This window comes from Sphaerodactylus townsendi, linkage group LG05 (genome assembly GCF_021028975.2).
Source record: "Sphaerodactylus townsendi isolate TG3544 linkage group LG05, MPM_Stown_v2.3, whole genome shotgun sequence".
NCBI lineage: Eukaryota > Metazoa > Chordata > Lepidosauria > Squamata > Sphaerodactylidae > Sphaerodactylus > Sphaerodactylus townsendi.
Window position 1 is genome coordinate 57,390,249 of NC_059429.1, and position 18,960 is coordinate 57,409,208.

Here is an 18,960-nt window from a genome sequence, read left to right on the forward strand (position 1 = left end):
TCTGCACAGTCAATTAAATCTCCAATAGTCAATCAGAAGCCTTGCTGGGCAGAACCCTACCTGGCCCTCCCAATTCCTAAAACACTTGGTGGGTATCAGAAAAGGTGGTGGCAGTAGCCATGGTGACCGTGTGCCATGATGGGGACTCCTGTTCTATTTTTTCAAAATGAAGTCAGAACTGCTGACACAGAGAAGAGCCACAGGTTAACACAAGACCTCAGCCAAATACAAAATAGAAAACAACATGACATCGTGGTGTGGAAGACCAGAATTCAGAAGGGTTATGATGAAGTCTTTAGTGAATTAGCATATTTTCCCCCTTGTATCTAAATGCTATGAATAATCCTAGAATGTCAGATATACTTTAAAGCACAGATTGGTGTCATTATATGACTCCTGAGAGAAGACATTAATATGTCTTATTCTAGGAATACTACATCTTTAGTCAGCATGCACAATCATACAAATACAATTAGTTTATCAGTCCCATAAAATTTTGTCACTAGCCCTGAGGAAAGTTCACAAAAACATTTTCAAGTAACAAACATTCACATTTTTAAACCACCATTTTAAGCCATAGCTACTTGGCAACAAACCACAAATAACAGGGCTTTGTTGCTCTCATCAACGTCAGTCTTCCATTTTGTGCTTTATGTTTCCCCAAAAATAAGACATCCCCTGAAAATAAGACATAGTAGAGGTTTTGCTAAAGTGCTAAATATAAAACATCCCCCGAAAGTAAGACGTAGCAAAGTTTTTGTTTGGAAGCATGCCCGTCAAACAGAACACCAGAGCATGCAGCTGTGGAGTGGAAAAATAAGACATCCCATGAAAATAAGACATAGCGCATCTTTGGGAGCAAAAATTAATATAAGACACTGTCTTATTTTCGGGGAAACAAGGTATTTAGCTCCCTTGCTGCCCTATGTTATCCTCAAACAGCGCACTGGGGTACTTAAAGCTTATTCATACATTGTAGATTGATGCTTCCTAAATACTTTTGCAGCTGCATATGTAAACCAACTCCCTTTAGAAGGACGGTATTTGAGATTGTCAGGAAATAGGAAAGTTCTAGCTGCGACACTTGATCCAAGATTGGCTTATTCACACACTGATAAAATGTACATAGTCTGAAATCTAGTTCTATTAGCACATTTTGGAAAAGTAAATATTCCTTATGGAACACCTACATTTATAAATTTATTTAATCCCCAAAACACAGAGATCCATAAGCTGTATGTAGTTATTTTCCCTCACAAGTCATAGTATTTTTAAATCTATATTTAAAAATCTAGAATAAAAATCTAATTTTGGGATGCATAATAAATTTAAGGTAATTTTATTGTCCTGATCACTGCTTCATATTTGTACATTTACATCTATAGGATCTTAAATTGGAAGCGCAAATTGGTTTGGATAGCACTATCTTCTCTCAAGAGGTAATCTGATGTAGTGCATTAACGACATTATTTATTCTTTCGAATTGTTCAGGCATTCTGTGAAAATAGTATTGTAAATGCATTCTGTTTGCAGTGCTTTGGAACTGGGAAATTATTTATATGCTATAGTCTTGCACTTACACCACCAAGGCAGTTGACAAGCAGATGAGTGAATACTTGTGTCAACACTCTATTTACCCATTGGGCAGCAACACCTTCTCTTTTTTTATTAAGGTTGTATTATACAAATAAGCCATTGAATCTTGCAGAATTTCAGCTTAGGTCACCTAGCTGTTTACATTTAGATTGTGACTTCCATGGACAATACTGTATTTTTCTTTTGTGCTACTCAGCAAAGTACTGTGTACACATGTGGCAGAATGTCTGAAACCCAAAGTATCACACAGTTACACTTGCAGTACCCCAGCAATCATGGGATTTGCATTTGTCAATCATGGGATTTGCATTTGTCTACACAAATATCATGTGGCAAACTGCTTTTGAAATTCTTGGAACTTGCAAAAGCAGATCTTTCCTTTCCCCCAAAACTCTCTAGACGGTCTCTCTCCCCTCCCACCCACTGGCAAGGGTGGAGGTCAAATTTGCTTCATGAACAAAATGTCAGAAGACATGTGAGGTGGGTTCCAGTAACGAGGGAGAAATCAGGTAAAAATCAGTCTTCCTCTTACACAACCAGCAAGCTTGCTCTGCTACATTTCTTCTGCTAATAGAAGAGGCAAGTAGTAAAAAAGGGGCAACTTGATTTTGTTCAAGGCCCCAGCACCCCATATCCAGTTTTGGACTGGTGCCTAAAACCATGTATGTTCAATAACAAGAGCAAAAGGACAGAATAGTCCAAGTGATAAAATAAAAAGTACAGGGCCACAAAGTGCTAATGAAAAAGTCTGTAAAACTGAGTAAGGAACAGGCCATTTAAAGAGCCCAAGCTAGTACATGCCTAAAAGAAGGTTAATAATATTAGAGCACATGCTTCCAAAAAGGTTTTCTGGGCATTTCTGTTTTCTTGTTGTAAGATGTCTTTCTCATATGGCAATAAACAATTATAATATTTCCAAATAATAGCTCACTTTTATCTGACTTTGTGAACATTATTAAACTCTAATAATGACTTAAGCTTTCAGATTTAACAAATATTAAGAGCATAAGGTAAAAAGTGAAACCTTTGGCCACTACAGGGCCTTTAGGAATTTTATATAGAGTTCCTACACATATTTGGAAATACAAGAATTCAAATAAACTGATTTGTTTACATGCAAATAGGCTTAAGAATATGAATATTGTTCCTTGACCAGATTAAGGACTCTTTCAAACTGCCCTTTAGCAGCCAGTGGCTATCAGATTTTTTGCGTGTCATTTCAGAAACAACCATTTGGGTTCCAGGCTGCTAATGAGTTTTTAAAAAAATCTTTCCACATAAAGCTGCTTGAGTCCTGTTGGCATCCTAGGGCTCAGTCTTTTTAATGAAAACTACTTTCTCTCGTCTTTTGGATTTTCCTTGCACTTCTGAATCACTGCAGTGTGCTGTTAAAAACATCTGAATCACTTTCAAAAGAATTGTTTTCCTCCCACCTTTTCCCACAGCATGTTCTTTTATGCTTTTAAAAAAAAATGATCTGAGATTTGCACTGAAGCACCATAGCTGTTCACCCCATCTCAATGTTGGTGATGTAGCAATTCACTGTTATATCGCCAGTATTGGGATGTGCTGGATTGCTATGATGCTATAGCAGTGGTGGCGAACCTATGGCACGGGTGCCAGAGGTGGCACTCAGAGCTCTCTCTTTGGGCACGCGCGCACAGAGTTTGTCACACACATCTAGGCTGGCCTGGATCGCTGGACTTGATGTGCATACACCTCAGCGAGCAGGGAGGCTGGTGGGCCTGGTGCCTGTGCTCCAGGTGGCTGCTGCCCGGGTGGGGGGGCAGAGGTGGCAAAGATGCTAGAGAGGTGCAGAGCGGCACATGTGGGACTTACTGGAGGGTACAGCAGACTGGCCCGTGCTCAAGGGGGTTATTCAGGTTAAATTGCCGCGTTGGCACTTTGCGATAAATAAGTGGGTTTTGGGTTGCAATTTGGGCACTCGGTCTCAAAAAGGTTCACCATCACTGTGCTATAGTGTACATCTCAGAATGTTAAAAAAGTGACAAAGAATGCACCACAGAAAAAGGTGGGGAAAAGTGACGCTTTTTGAAATGATCAGAGCACTTTAGAGATGGCTCATAGACAGATTGAAATAAATTGTATGAAACACCCATCTCTGAATCCCTTTACTTGGAAATGGGCCAACAATGGATGACATCCAGTTTAGAATGGAAATCTGAAAGGGGCCTAAGAATGGCTACATATTTTACAAAGGATATAAGAAATGGAGAAATAAATTTGCCATGGTGCAACAGTTCTAGTGTACACATAAGGATTCTTTTGGGCATATGTGCATTTGTACAAGAGATTCCTGTATTGCTGACATGGAAGCGGAGAGAGCAGTTTCTGTATGCAGAATGTTCCATATGTGCCCTAAAGTTGTGGGGAATTCTGAACTGTTCTCATTAATTTTAATTCTGTCAACATCAAATGATCTTGGATGGCCCAGGCTAACCCAGTCTCAACAGATCTTGGCCACTAAGCAGGGCTGGCCCTCATACTAATGAGAGAACTAACTTGGATGAGAGGACTAACTTGGATGAGAGAACCCAAGAGAGAACCCAAGAAAGTCCAGTTCTTGGGTTCTCTCAAGTCCCATGAGAGAACCCAAGAAAGTCCAGGGTTTCTACAAAGAAGCAAAACATCTGTTTGTTTCTTGCCTTGAAAACTCTACAGGGTCACCATACATGGCTGGAATCTGATGGCATTTTCCACTACCACCATGTCAAACACTTTGCATTTTGTTTCCGAACTTATCTTGAATATTTTACCCATATACTTTAAAAGTAAACACCAGACAAAATTCACAATTGTTCGGGCAGAATTCTTGAATCACATTTGTTTTAAATATTGCTTCTACACCAGAGAGAACTTTTCCTAACTCTTATCCAAGGAAACTTAATACTTATTAATAACCTCAACAGACTTCACAGATGATTTACACATAACACAAAATACAGGAATTATTACTGGATAACAATATTAGTCATTGCAATCACAAAATTTAATATATCAAAATATAAAAACTGAAAGGCATTAATTGCAGAGAAATGCCAAACATACCCTGTCTAACCTTCTAGCTTCTATATGTCTAAGTAGCTGTTGTCTCCAGTCAGCGGGCATTTTACCACAGCTCTCACTTCCCTTCACAGGGGTAGGCCTTGTCTTTAAATCAGTGTTATCTGACGGCTTGTCACCATAGTTACCCAAGTTATAGTCTGATGGTATCTTTTCCAACAGAGCTGCCATTGTAGGTCTAGCTGAAACTGGCCTGGTTTGGGAGGTACCATAACTCTCTGTACTGTAGCTTCTTGCAGACAATGGTCTCCTTTGTGTAAGGTTTTTAACTGGAAAATTTCCAGACTGAGTTTTCACTTCTTGATATGAAGGGTGTTCATCTTCATACCTGCCATTCCTTTTGAGGAACTGGGATTCAGACACAGAAATGCTGCTTTGGCGTTCCATAGCTCCTCTATATTGGTGTCTGTTATACCTATCACTCTGAGGTTCATGTGGTTCACTGACTCTTCTATACATAGACATTTCTGTGGAACTGGCCAATGAATCTGCTCTTCGCAAAAATCCAGCCCTTGATCCCTGACTTGAGAACTGAGTATTAACAGTCTCTTCATTAACAGAAGGCTGAGAGAATGAAAACATGTGCTCCATAGGTGGATATCCTCGGTAGGCTCTTGGGCTAACCAAATCCTTGGGAACATTTTTACTCTGCTGGGGAATGTATTCTGGAGTATGTTGAAATGGTGGTGGTAGCCTCTTCTCTGCTTTCACTTCCACTGATCCTTGAGGATTAAAGCTTTGGTCAAACTGGTACATTTTCTTAGTTACAGAAGGCTTTTGTTGTTGCTGAACTTTAACACTTCCATAGGTCAGAAGTTCATCATCAAGCATTGGTACAGACTGGCTGCGAGACATACTAGACATTCCATGCTCTGGCCGCATCATTTTGTCTGGCATCTCATGTATTCCTGCATTTTCTGTAGTGGCTGCATAGTTCTCCAGTGGTATATTATAAACTTTATAAGCGCCAATATCTATCTCATCTATACTCTGTGACTTCTTAAATCTACTAGTCTTTATATCCCTCATCATTGGGGAAAGTCTCTCTGTACTCTTGCTGATGGAAATGGTATTTTTAGATGGCTCAGGGCGACAGTGAATATGAGAAAACATATTACTAAGACTTCTGTTAGCATTTGAATCATGATACTCCCATGCTGTTCCTGGAGGAAAAGTACCAATTATTTCAGGAGAGTCTTTAACACGATCTTTTCTGTCAGGTAAAGGGCTGGTGGTAGGGGTACTCTCCAGTTTTGAAGGAAAGGCTGTCCGATCTTCAAATGGACTAGGGGTCCTTGTCCAGTTCTGCCAAGGATTTGATGGAGGCACTTCTGATTCAGGTGTGTTTCTGAGAGTAGGCTGTTCAAGTTCTAGAGGAATGCCAACTATTCTGTCTTGCCTAATTAAAGGCCTGCGCCCATGAGCAGATGTGCTTCTTGATTTAGAGCTTAAGAGGGGGTTGGAGCTGGGGTTCTCCACAGTGCTCTCCTCTGCTACAAATCCTGTGTTATCATAATGAGAACCATCATTCCAGCTATCAGCAAATGTGTCACTCATTTGACGCCTATCGTTATGCTGCTGCAAATTTCCTGCTGGAGCAGACTCACGCTGGCTGAGCAATGGTTTTGTCTCAATGGGTTGGGGAAAAGATTGAACAAGCCTGCAAGAAACAAATATAAAAATCAATCTCTTCAAAAAGGGAGTGATCATAGCAAAAGAAAAAGCTAACAAATATCTTATCATAGCTTTGTGCGCAGTATAACCACTTTAGTATTGAACAGTAAATGTTTGTTTTGGTTGGGAACATAGAAAATGGCCATAGACAGGAGCAGGGCTCTTATTTACTCAACTGCAAATAATTTTTTTTAAATGGTGACTGCTTTCATTTTCTATTTGAGAATTTTGAAAGAATTCATCACATTTATGAGCATAAAGGAGAAATCGGTGTCCTGAAATTTGCAGCTCAAAAGTATACAGAAAAAAACTGGCCACAGTAAGGCCAGTTTTATAGCTCCTTCCTTCTCAAAGTTCTTCTTCAGTGGAGTTTGGTCTAGTCAGGTGTTCAGTAAGCAGTGCCAGCTTAGACTGGGAGAAAGCCAGTTTAATTTAGAATGCAAAACTTCTAAAGGTATGGGGGGACTGGTAGGCATTTGGTGGACAAACAGATATGGATACAGTACTTTCTTATCAAATCTAAAATTACATTGAACTAATTTTATGACCTTTTTGGTACACATCATAATTATTCTAGTGGAACACACACTGCCTAAACCTGCTGTTACTTTATTTAGATATTAAATGCCAAGTTACATATCAATGTAGTTGCAAAGCCAAATAAACACACCTGTTACCCCACAAGGAATTATTCACTGCATCTTTAGCTGTAGTCTGCAGGGACCCCATTTTAACACGGGCATTAGAAGACCCTGAAGAAGCTTGTGAAGGTGAATAATCCGAATAGGTGCCTGAAGAAACGCTGTTGTTCATACAGTGAATTTTATCTGCTTCAGACTCATCTGTTGACTCTGGAAAACAAAGTAACATGAAAATATAACACCATGAGAGAAAATAGAACCAAACATTTACATATAGAATAGCTACTATAATAAGCTACAAATTGGTACAATTTCTATACTGTTCTGCTGTGGCCTAAGAGGTACAATATCACTACATCTGCTGGTTTTGCCAGCAGCAGCAATCTGAGTTCCAGGGCATCCTGACAAAAGAAGTTATATCTTCTGATCATACTGAGGAATCAACACTAGAAAGTACATTATTATATTGTCATTATTTAAAGGTAAGCCTCACTGTAATGAAACACTTAAGTTTCTCAGTTTTACACTATTAGTTTCATTGTGGGCTGAGGGTGGGAGAGGTTTCCTACCTTCTCTGCACTATCCTCAATCATGCCCAAACTATTAGAATAATGAAGTCATGACCATGGGAGATTTTTCAGGGCTAAGTAGTTTGATTTGGGGTCATCCATTATCTACTACTCATTTGTACCATGACTACAATATACCCTTATCAACTGCAACATTTCTTAAATTCAAAATGGCACAATAAATTATCTCTTTTGGTGAAAGATGAATTCTTTAGTATATCTTTATGTGCCAGCTGTAACAGAAAGCAGCGCCAAGCACAATGTTATTCTATAATTTTCATCATAATTCTCTTCCAAATGTCTACCAAGTGAACCGGTACCTTTTTTCTCTTTTCCCAAGAGAACAAGCTTAGGCTGGTACAATGGGGTTTCAGTCATTGAGGGTCGAAGTTCTCCCATCCTCATATCATTCACAGGGTGTACAAAAGGGTCCTGATAAATGAAATAATATTGGAGAATGAAATACAATTTTAAAAGTTCAGCTTAGCAGGTGAAACCACAACAAGTTCTAATAACCAGCTTTGATACAAATATGGAACTGCAGAATTTCTAGCTTCCAAATGGGACTAATAATGATCGTAACTTTTGTTATGATAGAATTCTGTAAAACTTGTCATTATAATGAATTGAGAAAAAATTAAATATCACTATATTTTATTGTAAAGTAGCAGGTCTCATGTAAGTGGCAAAATCAGGCCACCTGGTAGGGGTCTATTTTTTGGATACCTCTATTACACTAAAAAAAAATAAACAAACTTCAAAAAGACAGCTTTATGAGGTTTGAATATGCTACAGTAACATAGGATATAGATTGCTGCTAAGGGCATAACTACGTCACACAGTTCTCATGAAACATCCAAACTGCCATGCAGATTTTCTGTGAGAGACATGTACTTCAGAGTCCCTCATGCAAACTTCAGCCTTCTCCCTAAGCCATTTGCCTGACCTAAGATGGCTCTACAGTGCACTAAATGACCAGTTAGGCCGGGGTTTGCTGTGTACTGACAGGATACGCATAAGTGTCTTCAATAGAGCAAATATCATCTAGACCATTTCAGGTCATAAACTAGTAGAGGGGGAATGGCTGAAATTCCCTCTCCTCATGCAGTACAATCCTGATGTTAATCTGACCCTGCATACCAGGGAATGGTGGCATGATGACAGTCATTCCATATGCAAGAATGCTGGAAGGGAAGGAGAAAGTGAAGTGTGGGTTTTCTTAAAACAAGAGCTCTTGCAAGCTCAAGTCAACATGACAGAAATACGGCAGGGGGTCTAAGAAGCCAATGTGGATGAACAGAGAACTCCATGGTGAGCTAAGGAAGAAAAAGGAAATGTTCAGGAAATGGAGAGAAGGGCACACCTCTAAAGAAGAGTATCTGAGAGTTGTTAGGCACTGTCGATCAGTCATCATAGACAATAAATTTTCTGATATGTGAGGATCAAATGTAGGGTAAAAGTGGCAATAGGCCCACTATTGGATGAAATTGGAGAAACTGACAGATAACAAAAACAAAGCAGAAAGTCTCAATGCCTATTTTGTATCATTTTTTCCCTGAATAAGAAAATAGGCTTATCAAGACATGACAGTAGGCAAGACACAGCATCCAGGCTTCTGGTTGACATGGACACAGTGGTTGTTAACCTGGCAGCACTAGATGAGTACAGATGATATGCACTCCAAAGTTCTCAAAAAAACGTTCTAGAAATTTGCAGAGCCTTTGTCCATCACCTTCAAGACCTTGTGGAGGATGGGAGATGGGCCCCAAGACTTGAGAAGAGCAAATATTATCCCAGTTGTTATAAAAGGAAGGAGGGATGATCCAATATGACCTCTGTCCTGGTGAAGATGCTGGAGCAGATATTAAAGGGGTCAATCTGCAAGCATCTAAAGGACGACAATCTCTCTCTCTTTTTTTGATCGAATGATGAGCTTACTGGAACATGACAAGACTAACAATGTTGTTTACCTGTATTTCAGTAAAGCTTTTGACAGAGTTCCCTATGGTGTTCTGATGGGTAAACTGAAGCACTGCAGACTAGACTCTAGGATAGTTAGCTAGACATGGAACTAGTTGGAGAACCATACCTGAAGACTAGTTGTCAATGGCATTTCATCTGATTGGAGGGGAGTGTCCATGGAAATACCACAGGGCTCAGTTCTGAGCCTGGTACTTTTCAGTATTTTTACAAATGATCTGGATGAGGTGTGGAGGGACTACTTATTAAATTTGCAGATGACACCAAATTAGGAGTAGCAAACACAACAGAAGATAGAGATAGAATTCAATGAGATCTGAACACACTGGAAAAGTTGTTGGATGTGAACAAGATGCAATTCAACAAGGATAAGTTCAGAGTTCTAAATCTGGGTAACAAAAAAGAAAAATATGTGTACTGGATGGGGGATACACTTCCAGGTAGTAGTGTGGGTGAATGAGATATTGGGAAATGGTAGACTGTAAGGTAAATATGAGAAGCCAGTGTGATGGAGTGGTAAAAAAGACTAAAGCAGTCTTGGATTCTATCAACAGAAGTATAGCATACAAATTGCAAGGTGTCACACACTGCTGCACACTGCATTGGTCACGTCATACCTGGAGTTTTGGAGGTCTCACTACAAAAAAGATGTGGACAGAATGGAGTGGGTGTAGAGGAAAGCAATGAGGGTGATCAGGGGCCTGGACACCAAGCCATATGAAGATAAGCTGAGGGACTTAGCTAAGTTCAGTCTGGAGAAGACAAGGTTGAGCGGGGACATAAGAAAAACCATGCTGGATTAGACCAAAGTCCATTAAGTCCAGAATGCTGTTCACACAGTGGTCAATCAGGTTGTTACATGAAATGGTACGGCCTGTCCTTTTAGGATGGGGAATTAGCAGGAACAGACCTTGTGTTGTGATAGGGAGTCACCGGAGTCTTTGCCACCTGAGTTTATGGAGGTTTTTCTGTCAGAAAACCACAGGAGTCAGAAAGTAAAGTTTAATAATTTTAATTAAGAAAATAAAATAATAACCTTGCACATGCACAAATGGTAAAATACACACAGAGAGAGAATTCGAGAGAATCCTGGGATCCTAGGATTTAGAAAGACAGGGTGAAAGCAGTGCTGGACACAGTGCTGCTAGACCAGAGGCTAGTTCAGGAAAGCAAAGACTGCTGTGGTGGCAGCCAAGTTACAGGAACACCCCCCCCCCCCCAGTGATATTAAGAGAGCTAATCTTCCCAAACAAATAAAGTTCCTTGTATTATGAAAGGCTTTCACGGACGGATTCAATTGGTTCTGGTGGGTTTTCCGGGCAATGTGGCCGTGGTGTGGTGGATCTTGTTCCTAACATTTCGCCTACATCTGTGGCTGGCATCTTCAGATGTGTATCACAGAGGGAAGTCTGTTACACACTGTGTCCAGTGAGAAGGGAATGTTTTAGTGGGGTATAAATTGTCATGTCCCTAGGTGGGGAACCAATCAGTAAGTGTTTGGGTGGAACTTGCTATGCAAAGGTGTGGTTGATAGTATAGTATTGCAGGTGGGGTTTTTCAGTCCAGGGAGTGATTCACATTTGCATCCCCTACAGCAGCAGCAGTATTGGTGAATGCAAATCCTGTGTTTGGGTGGAGTCCATTGTCCATGAACTTAGCATGCCCTTGGCCTTTGCTTCTGGTGTTTTTAAAAGGCCAAGGGTATGCTAAATTCATGGACACAGTTCAGAAAACCCACCAAAACCAGTTGAATCCGGCCGTGAAAGCCTTCGACAATACACCAGAATTCTTACTTTTAAAATGAGACAAAAAGAGAAAGCTTAGGTTCCAAAAGGCCAGGCAGTCAAATCTTTAGCTCACTGGCATTGGTAGATGGAAACTTATTTTATTGAAGGGCAGGAAGGAATAAAGTTGGAGAGGTTGACTCTTCTGTTGGGTCTCAATATTTAAACTGGTGGGATTTGGGGGGGGTTGTCAGTGAGTTTGTGGCAATGTCTAAAGAGGAACAGCATCACTTCTTTTTACTAGAAGTATTGTCATGCCATCACTGATGCTTTCCTCCCTGGCCCAGGAATTGGCTGGGGAGCTGCTGGGGGTGGGGCTGCAGCTCAGCCAGACTCCCAGCCAGGGGAAAGCCCCTCCCTGCCTCCCTCCCTGGCCCAGGGATTGGCTGGGGAGCTGCTGGGGGCAGGCTGCAACCCAACCAGACTCCCAGACCACTCCTGGTCCTGGATAATTATTATCCTTACAACTAGCATTAAAATAACTTGCCCTATGATCACAAAAACAGCAAAAACAGCCTACCTATAGAAATACATCAGTAATTGGGATTTATAGTTTCAACATACTGACATGGAAAACTGAATGGCATTTAATGGATACAGAGTAATAAATAAAGAGGGTCCTGATCTGATAGCAAGTGAAGTCTATGACAAAATAAGTTTACGTGTGAAACTCATTGACACTTTCTGCACAACAGGATGTCAAAGGCAGAACACCCTGTACCCAAGTAACTCAGTTCAGGTGATTTATCCACAGATTCAGAGATATGGAATTACTCACTGCTGGTACACTTGTGGAGTGCCCTACTCTTCCATTCTCTGTTAAGGGATAGTGCATCACTCTTTTTTCCCCCTTCTACTAGTCCCTGTCTTGCTGCTTTCAAGGTACTACTTGTTGTATATGATCATAGAATAGTATCAAGTCACACATAAAAGTAGGAGAAGCAAAGAAAAAAACTGCATGCATTTTAAACAATGCAAGTTGCTTAAGAATGAAATGTTATGACTCTGGCAAAAAATATTCTGATCAACAACAGGCTGGACAGCTGATCAGGACAGCTGCAAGCCCTTGTAAGCCCATTGACTTCAGTCAGCTTAGAAGCGTATAGCTTTGTTCAGATTGTGTTAGTTGTCACTTTGTGACGGATTAATGTGCCATGAAGTACTGGCCAGCTGACAACAATAATTCATTTGGGCAATTCAAGGTTATCTTATGCAATTAGAGGACTATATGACAGAATGACTAGGAGATTCAGTTTGAACCCTCACTTTGTCATGGAAGCTTGATGGGTAGACTTGGGTCACTCACACATTATCAGCCTAACCTACCTCACAAAGCTGTTGATAAAATGGAGAAGAAGAGGACAGTGTAAGCCGCTTTAGTCCCCACTGAGGAGAAAGGTGGGGTATAAATGAACTTTTAAAAAAGTGAATGAATAAAAATAATCCCAAAATACAACGTCTCTGAACAATCTGCCTGAAATGCATTAAAAGACAACATCTTCCAAACAACTACTGGCCTTATTTACACAGGGCTTATGCAGTTCTGAGTGGGTGCCTTCCTGATCAATTAACAGAGCAGTAGATGCTAATAAAAAACCTGAGATAAAGCAGTAATGATTTTAACCAGTCTGTATGAAGGAATGGAGAGCGAAGACTAGTCTGAGGATAGAAGTTGCTGTGCTGGTGTATGATGGGCCACTCAGTGCTCCAAGGTGTGTAAGTTCTAAGGTATGAAGGGCTTTGAAGCTAAGAATCAGCCTTTGTGCTGCATAATAGGAGAATCCTTTGGCATTACTATGAAAAAGAAAAAGAGAAGCAGTGCTGAAAGCTGAAGTAAAACTGTACCTTATTAGAGAGTGTGAGAAGGGTGGCAGGCAAACTGATACAGACATACAATGATCTTAATGAAGAGATCTACATTGCATTGATCTTGATACAAGAACTGATTTGTTTAATCAGCAAATAGTTTTGCCATTTTACCTCCACTGATATTTCCTTAGTTGCCATTGGCCACTTGTGCTCATACTTCTCTTTCATAGTTTGCTCAGAACTGGCAGTTGGCGTTGCATTTTCAGGCCTCACTCCATGGCTTTTACCCACCAGATTTTGAACAGATTTCACCATGTTCTTTAAATCTTCTGGATATGGAGTTGGATAACGCTTTAAGTTTATTTCAACCTGAGTATTTATTTAATAAAATAAAGTAAAAGCACAGATAGGAAATTAAAACAACAACATGCACCTTTCACTTTGGATTTTAATTCTCAAGGCTATTTAAATACAACACAGAGACAGTGAATTAAAGTATTTAAGACAATGTTAACATAAAACATTTGCTATATTGAGTGCTAAAACCTATGTCATGACAAATGCAGAATTCAAATCCACTGGTGTTAAAGAAAGAGTTGTTCATTTTTCCATTTGCCTAAAATTTTATAGCATAAAAATATTTTGAACAAAATTATACTTGTATATTCAGACTTTTCTCTAGTGGTTCAAATTGAATCTAGAATTCCACTATCATATGGAAAACACTCTGGAGTTATAATAAAAGAGCTGTCACAGTACACTCTAATGTAGTGTGTACTGTCCAATGAAAGTTAGGTGTTTTAATATACTAATAAAATAAATGGGACAAATGTCAATGGATTGCATCTAATTTGAGGCAGTTTATCCTTTTATGGATGAGTATGTGTCTGTGCAAGTCTAATACTATTATTTTTACTTCAAAGTAAAAAGAAAACCATAAGTAAAGTTTCCAATACAGACACAAGTTAATCAGCATCCATTCAAAAAGCTTGACTGATGTGAAGATTACGAAGTATGGTAGCAACTTACATTCACCATTGAAATATAATAAAATATGCATTACAGACAAACACATCCAAACATGATTCTCAGTAGCAAATGGGAAATACTACATTACAAGTCAACATACAGTCTCAACAAGAAAGCTATCAGTGATGTGTGGAATATAGGGTTGCTACTGCTCTAACTGAATTATAGTTGAAAGACTGTTAACTAGTGATGGTCTAATTTAAGAAGTTTACAATTCAAACTGGGCCATGTGTTAAGATTTACATATAATCTCAAAAATTGTTGGAACTGAAGCCAAATAGCGCATGCATTAGAAAGGCTACTAAAGGCTACAGTGTAACTAGATTAATTACATAAGGCATTTTATCAATTGATCAATTTTATCAATTTAGTAAATTTATCTTACTTCAATACTAATGTTCACATGTAGTGACAAATGTGCTAAATAGAATTAGGGTGACGGTTTTCTGCAGTTGATATTAAAATGATATTAAGAATGAAAATTACCAATGAAGTCTAGACTCCCTTTCTATTCATGGTCTTTTATGTTTCACATTTAAAGTTACCTCAGAAGTAGCATGCCGCTGGGGATAAAAACCTTCCAAAGTGCAATATTCCTGGATAGAAGAATTTCTTTTTTAATTTCTACTATCAATATCATTGCAGCAAACAAATGAAATATTTGACCAAAAGCAAATGTCACAGACCCACTGATACAAAGTTATTATGAAAAACTGTAATAAAGATCTATTATCAAATACTACTTGCATTTAAACCAAAGCCTACTAAAGTTAGGTTAATGTGTACAGAGCCTCAGGGCACATATTTCCTTGAAAATCTGGCTCGCTGTTAAGGATTTTTTCATCCATCTGAAAAGTACCTTCAAATCAGCCAAACATAGTGGTACCTGCAGATATTACAATATACAGATAGTCAAGATGCCAAAACAGGTTCATTTTAGGTTTTAAGTGTCTATGAGTCACAATCATTACTGTGTGAATGTATAAGAGAATCATCTTCAAACACCTATATGTTGGACTGATATGTAACCATTTGATGTGCTGGATTACAGTAAACACAATTAGAATCTACAAAATAATTTCCCCTCTACAGCATACCATATACCAGTTGTACAATATATCATATTGTAAAGGTTTAGCATTGCCAAAACAAAATTTGTCTTTTTTGTGATTTTATCTAGCAACATTAATTTAGAGTTCCACTATACAACTGAAAGCAATCTTGTGTTTTGTCGAAGGCTTTCACGGCTGGAATCACTTGGGAATCACCCAAAATCTTGTGATTCTTCCACTATGCTATAAATTTGGAGTTACATGTGCCAGCTTCTTAAAAACAGAAGGGGTGATAAAGCCAATCCACATAAAGATTTATCACCCAATTCCTTATCATTTAGTGAATTTTGCTAGACTAGATTAGCCCCCACTGGAATTTGTGCAAGCAAACAAATCTTCTACCCTGAAAAAGATTGTGGCTGAAATTGCACCAGGAGAACATAATCATTCCGTCTGTTGTGTTTGATCTCTGATGAGTATTCAACAAACAATAATCACCACAGTACAGTAGTCACCAAGAGATTAATATACATGTGCAAACTTACACCGAATTGAAAACTGCAATTGCTGAACATAGGGCCACCTGTAGACATTATACAGGCTTCCTATTAAAGTACATCAGCAAACTGGGAGTGTAGGAATATGTGTCTCAGGAATATCTTCCTTGTCTCAGCTGGCAGTCTTCAGTTACAATTTCACATAGCCAAAATCAGAAGTACCTTAATGCTTCTCTGAAGCCTGTCTTTTTAAAAATTTAGAATATTATTCCAGCTTGGTTCTTAAAGATTATCTTAGAATAAACATATTGTGTCTCACTGCATTTTCACACACAGCAGTCTTATAGCACTGTGATTTATCACGACACACTGTTTTATAATTGTCTTAAGAATTCTGAAATGAGCTAGGTCAAAAGACAAAGTTTGGAACAGGTAACGGGAATGTTATTTCTTTCCACATAGCCACAATGATAGTTTTGATGAACTATCAAATACAATTGATTTGACAGATATGACTCTTCACTATAGCAAATCCAATTTAAAATGGACAGATTGTAAAGTTAGAAAAAGGACCATTGAGCTAAATTGGATTAAATACTTAAGATTTCAGGCATATTAAGCATGGCTTTTTTTGTTTAATGGGATAAGAAATATAACATCTTTGAAATTACATTTGCCTCAAGTTAGTAAGGCAATGCTCATTTGGAAATTCCAGGAGAAGCAATGGCTCTCTTCATTCAGCACTTATGGTATGTTTCCTAGCAATGAACCAAAACTAAGCATGCTAAACAAAGCATTCAGGTGATCATAAAAATTAGGCACATGTCAAGGTAATCATGACATTGCCCCAGCACAGTATTTCAGGAGAGGAAAGCAGATGCAACAATTGTGTTTTGAATAGCGATATAAGTTAACAGATTTTGTATCCTAGAACATATTCCATAGAATTGCAATTTTTTGGGTAAATCTGAGACAAAAATAATTTCAGTTAATTCTGAAGAAACATTGTAGAGTCAATAGACTACTGGGGGCAGGTAAGGAAATAAAATCAAAATTACTGAGTGCACTTAAAGTAGCAACAAATTAGGGTAGGACTTTCCTATTGCCTTGTTTAGAAACACAAAGGCACTTAAAGTTACAATATCCAACATAGGAGGCACAATCACAGCTCTAGAAACGTAACTAATATTTCAAGAAGACTCACTAAACACATTTAAGAATTATCTTTTTCTTTACATTGGGGCTTGTGCATCGAACTTTACCGCAAAGCAACATAAATCAAGAAGTACAATACCAGTTACCTTCACTTTTCCTGCATTTTCCTCCTGTTCCTTTTTTTCTTCAAATTCAAAGGCAACTGTCATACGTTGCTGACGCTGCTCCTCCCATAAAGTAGGATTAAAACTATCACTGTCAGACTGGAAATCTGGAATTAATATACAAATAAAATAAACTTTGAAACAAATCCCTGAAATATCCCTTTTAAGTGCTACCTAATTCTAACTTTAAAAATGGCACTTCATTCTTAACTTCTAAATTATCCAAAGTGGCTGCAAATAATTGAAAGTATGTCACAAAATGAATTCTCTGGTTGATTCATCACAAGAACAAAGAATTTTCTTATCTGGTGAAATCTCTATGCACATGGTTCTCACCCCTGTTTTGCCTTCACAACTTATCCAGAGACACTTTCTAACAAATGACATCTTTCACTATTCAGACCTAAAATGCAAAACTGGTAATTTCTTATACTTTTTTGGCTGTTGTGGGTTTTCCAGACTGTGCCACAGAGAGAAATATACTCCTTATTGTGAAATGCCTCTGAAGATGCTAGCTATAGATGTAAGTAAACCATTAGGAACAAAAACTACCAGACTATAGCCACTCAGCTCAAAAAACCCACAACAGTCATTTGATTCCTGCTGAGAACACCTTCAACAATAATTTTTATTGCATTTGCACTCAAAACAGTAGTATGAGTTATTAGTATCTTAATCTATCTCAGAGATGCAATCTAGTATGTTGCTGATATGAAACTGGAACACAATACAGTAGAACTGCACAAATGGTAATAATAAAGGTAATAATTATCTCCATAATCACTGATCAGTGTTCCATTCTGGAGCAAGGTGACTGAATGAATGGTGGCAGGATGATTCCAAGCTTTCATAGATAAGGCAAATTGTTTAGAAAATTTCTGTGCTGGGTTATGGGACTGAAACAGATTTGGTCACCCTGATGGATGATCTTGTGCCAGGAGATGGACAAAGGGAATGCAACTCTGCAGATTCTTCTGAACTTCTCAGCATTTTTCAATACTAATTATTGTGATATCCCTCAGGACCATCTATCCGGGCTGGGATTGGAATGCACCATTCTGTGATGGTTCTGGTCTCACCCAGAGGATAGGTTTCATAAGGTGATGCTGGGGGAATGCTGCTAAGCACCCTGGCTTTTGGCCTATGGCATTCTGCAAGGTTCCATATTGTCTCTTATGTTCTTTAACACCTACAAGATGCTGCTGGGTGAGATCATCTGGAGATTTAGCCTAGGTTGTCACCAATATGCGGATGATAACTCTATCCTGTACTTCCAGCTGATCCCAGTGAGGCTGCAGAAACTCTGAACTTGTACCTGGAGTGGATTTGGGTAATAAACGAAAGCTTAATGGCAACAAGCTGGAAGTGCTACTGGTAGGTGGAACGTTTGACCTAGAATTTAAGATGTAACCCAGGGGTCTGCAACCTGCGGCTCTCCAGATGTTCATGGACTACAATTTCCATCAGCCCCTGCCAGCACGGCCAATTGGCCATTGGTGTAACCCCTTCTGGATGAGGTTGCACTTCCCCTAAAGTAACAGGGCCATAGTTCAGGGGTGGCCTTGGACCTTGTCCTACGGCTGGATAAACAGGTGGCAACTGTGACTAAGAATGCCTTTTACCAGCTTTGACTGGTTTACCAGCTTTGACTGGAAGGCTTCAGCCTTCCCCGGGCTGAAAAATCTGGCCACTGCAGGGCATGCCTCAATTACATCTAGATTAAATGTGTGCTTTATGGGATTGCCTTTGAAAAAAGTTCAGAAACTTTACCTGGGTCAGAATGCTGTACCAGGATATTGTATGGTCAATCCACACTAGTTCAAAATTTGCTTCTAGGCACAATTCAAGACGCAGGCATTGACATTCAAAGCAGTACATTGTTTGGGACCAACATGTGAAGGACCCCTCCTCCCTTATGAATCCGCC

General features: G+C 39.1%; 1 protein-coding gene across 10 annotated transcripts in view; it reads right to left on the reverse strand.

Annotated features, from left to right (window-relative positions):
* Window positions 1-18,960, reverse strand: part of LRRC7 (leucine rich repeat containing 7) — a 268,314-nt gene that overhangs the window by 61,084 nt on the left and 188,270 nt on the right. For 7 of the 10 annotated variants that reach the window (XR_007244582.1, XM_048497223.1, XM_048497226.1 and 4 more), the window contains 6 exons: window positions 17,017-17,141; window positions 14,712-14,762; window positions 13,309-13,506; window positions 7,885-7,996; window positions 7,025-7,205; window positions 4,666-6,340 (listed from right to left, as the gene is read on the reverse strand). Coding sequence is in view for 9 of the 10 variants with exons in the window: in XM_048497223.1 (XP_048353180.1) it covers window positions 4,666-6,340; window positions 7,025-7,205; window positions 7,885-7,996; window positions 13,309-13,506; window positions 14,712-14,762; window positions 17,017-17,141 (2,342 nt within the window). In the remaining variant the exon portion in view is untranslated. The remainder of the gene's footprint in view (window positions 1-4,665; window positions 6,341-7,024; window positions 7,206-7,884; window positions 7,997-13,308; window positions 13,507-14,711; window positions 14,763-17,016; window positions 17,142-18,960) is intronic. The other 3 variants (XM_048497225.1, XM_048497230.1, XM_048497228.1) reach the window with 2 other exon arrangements.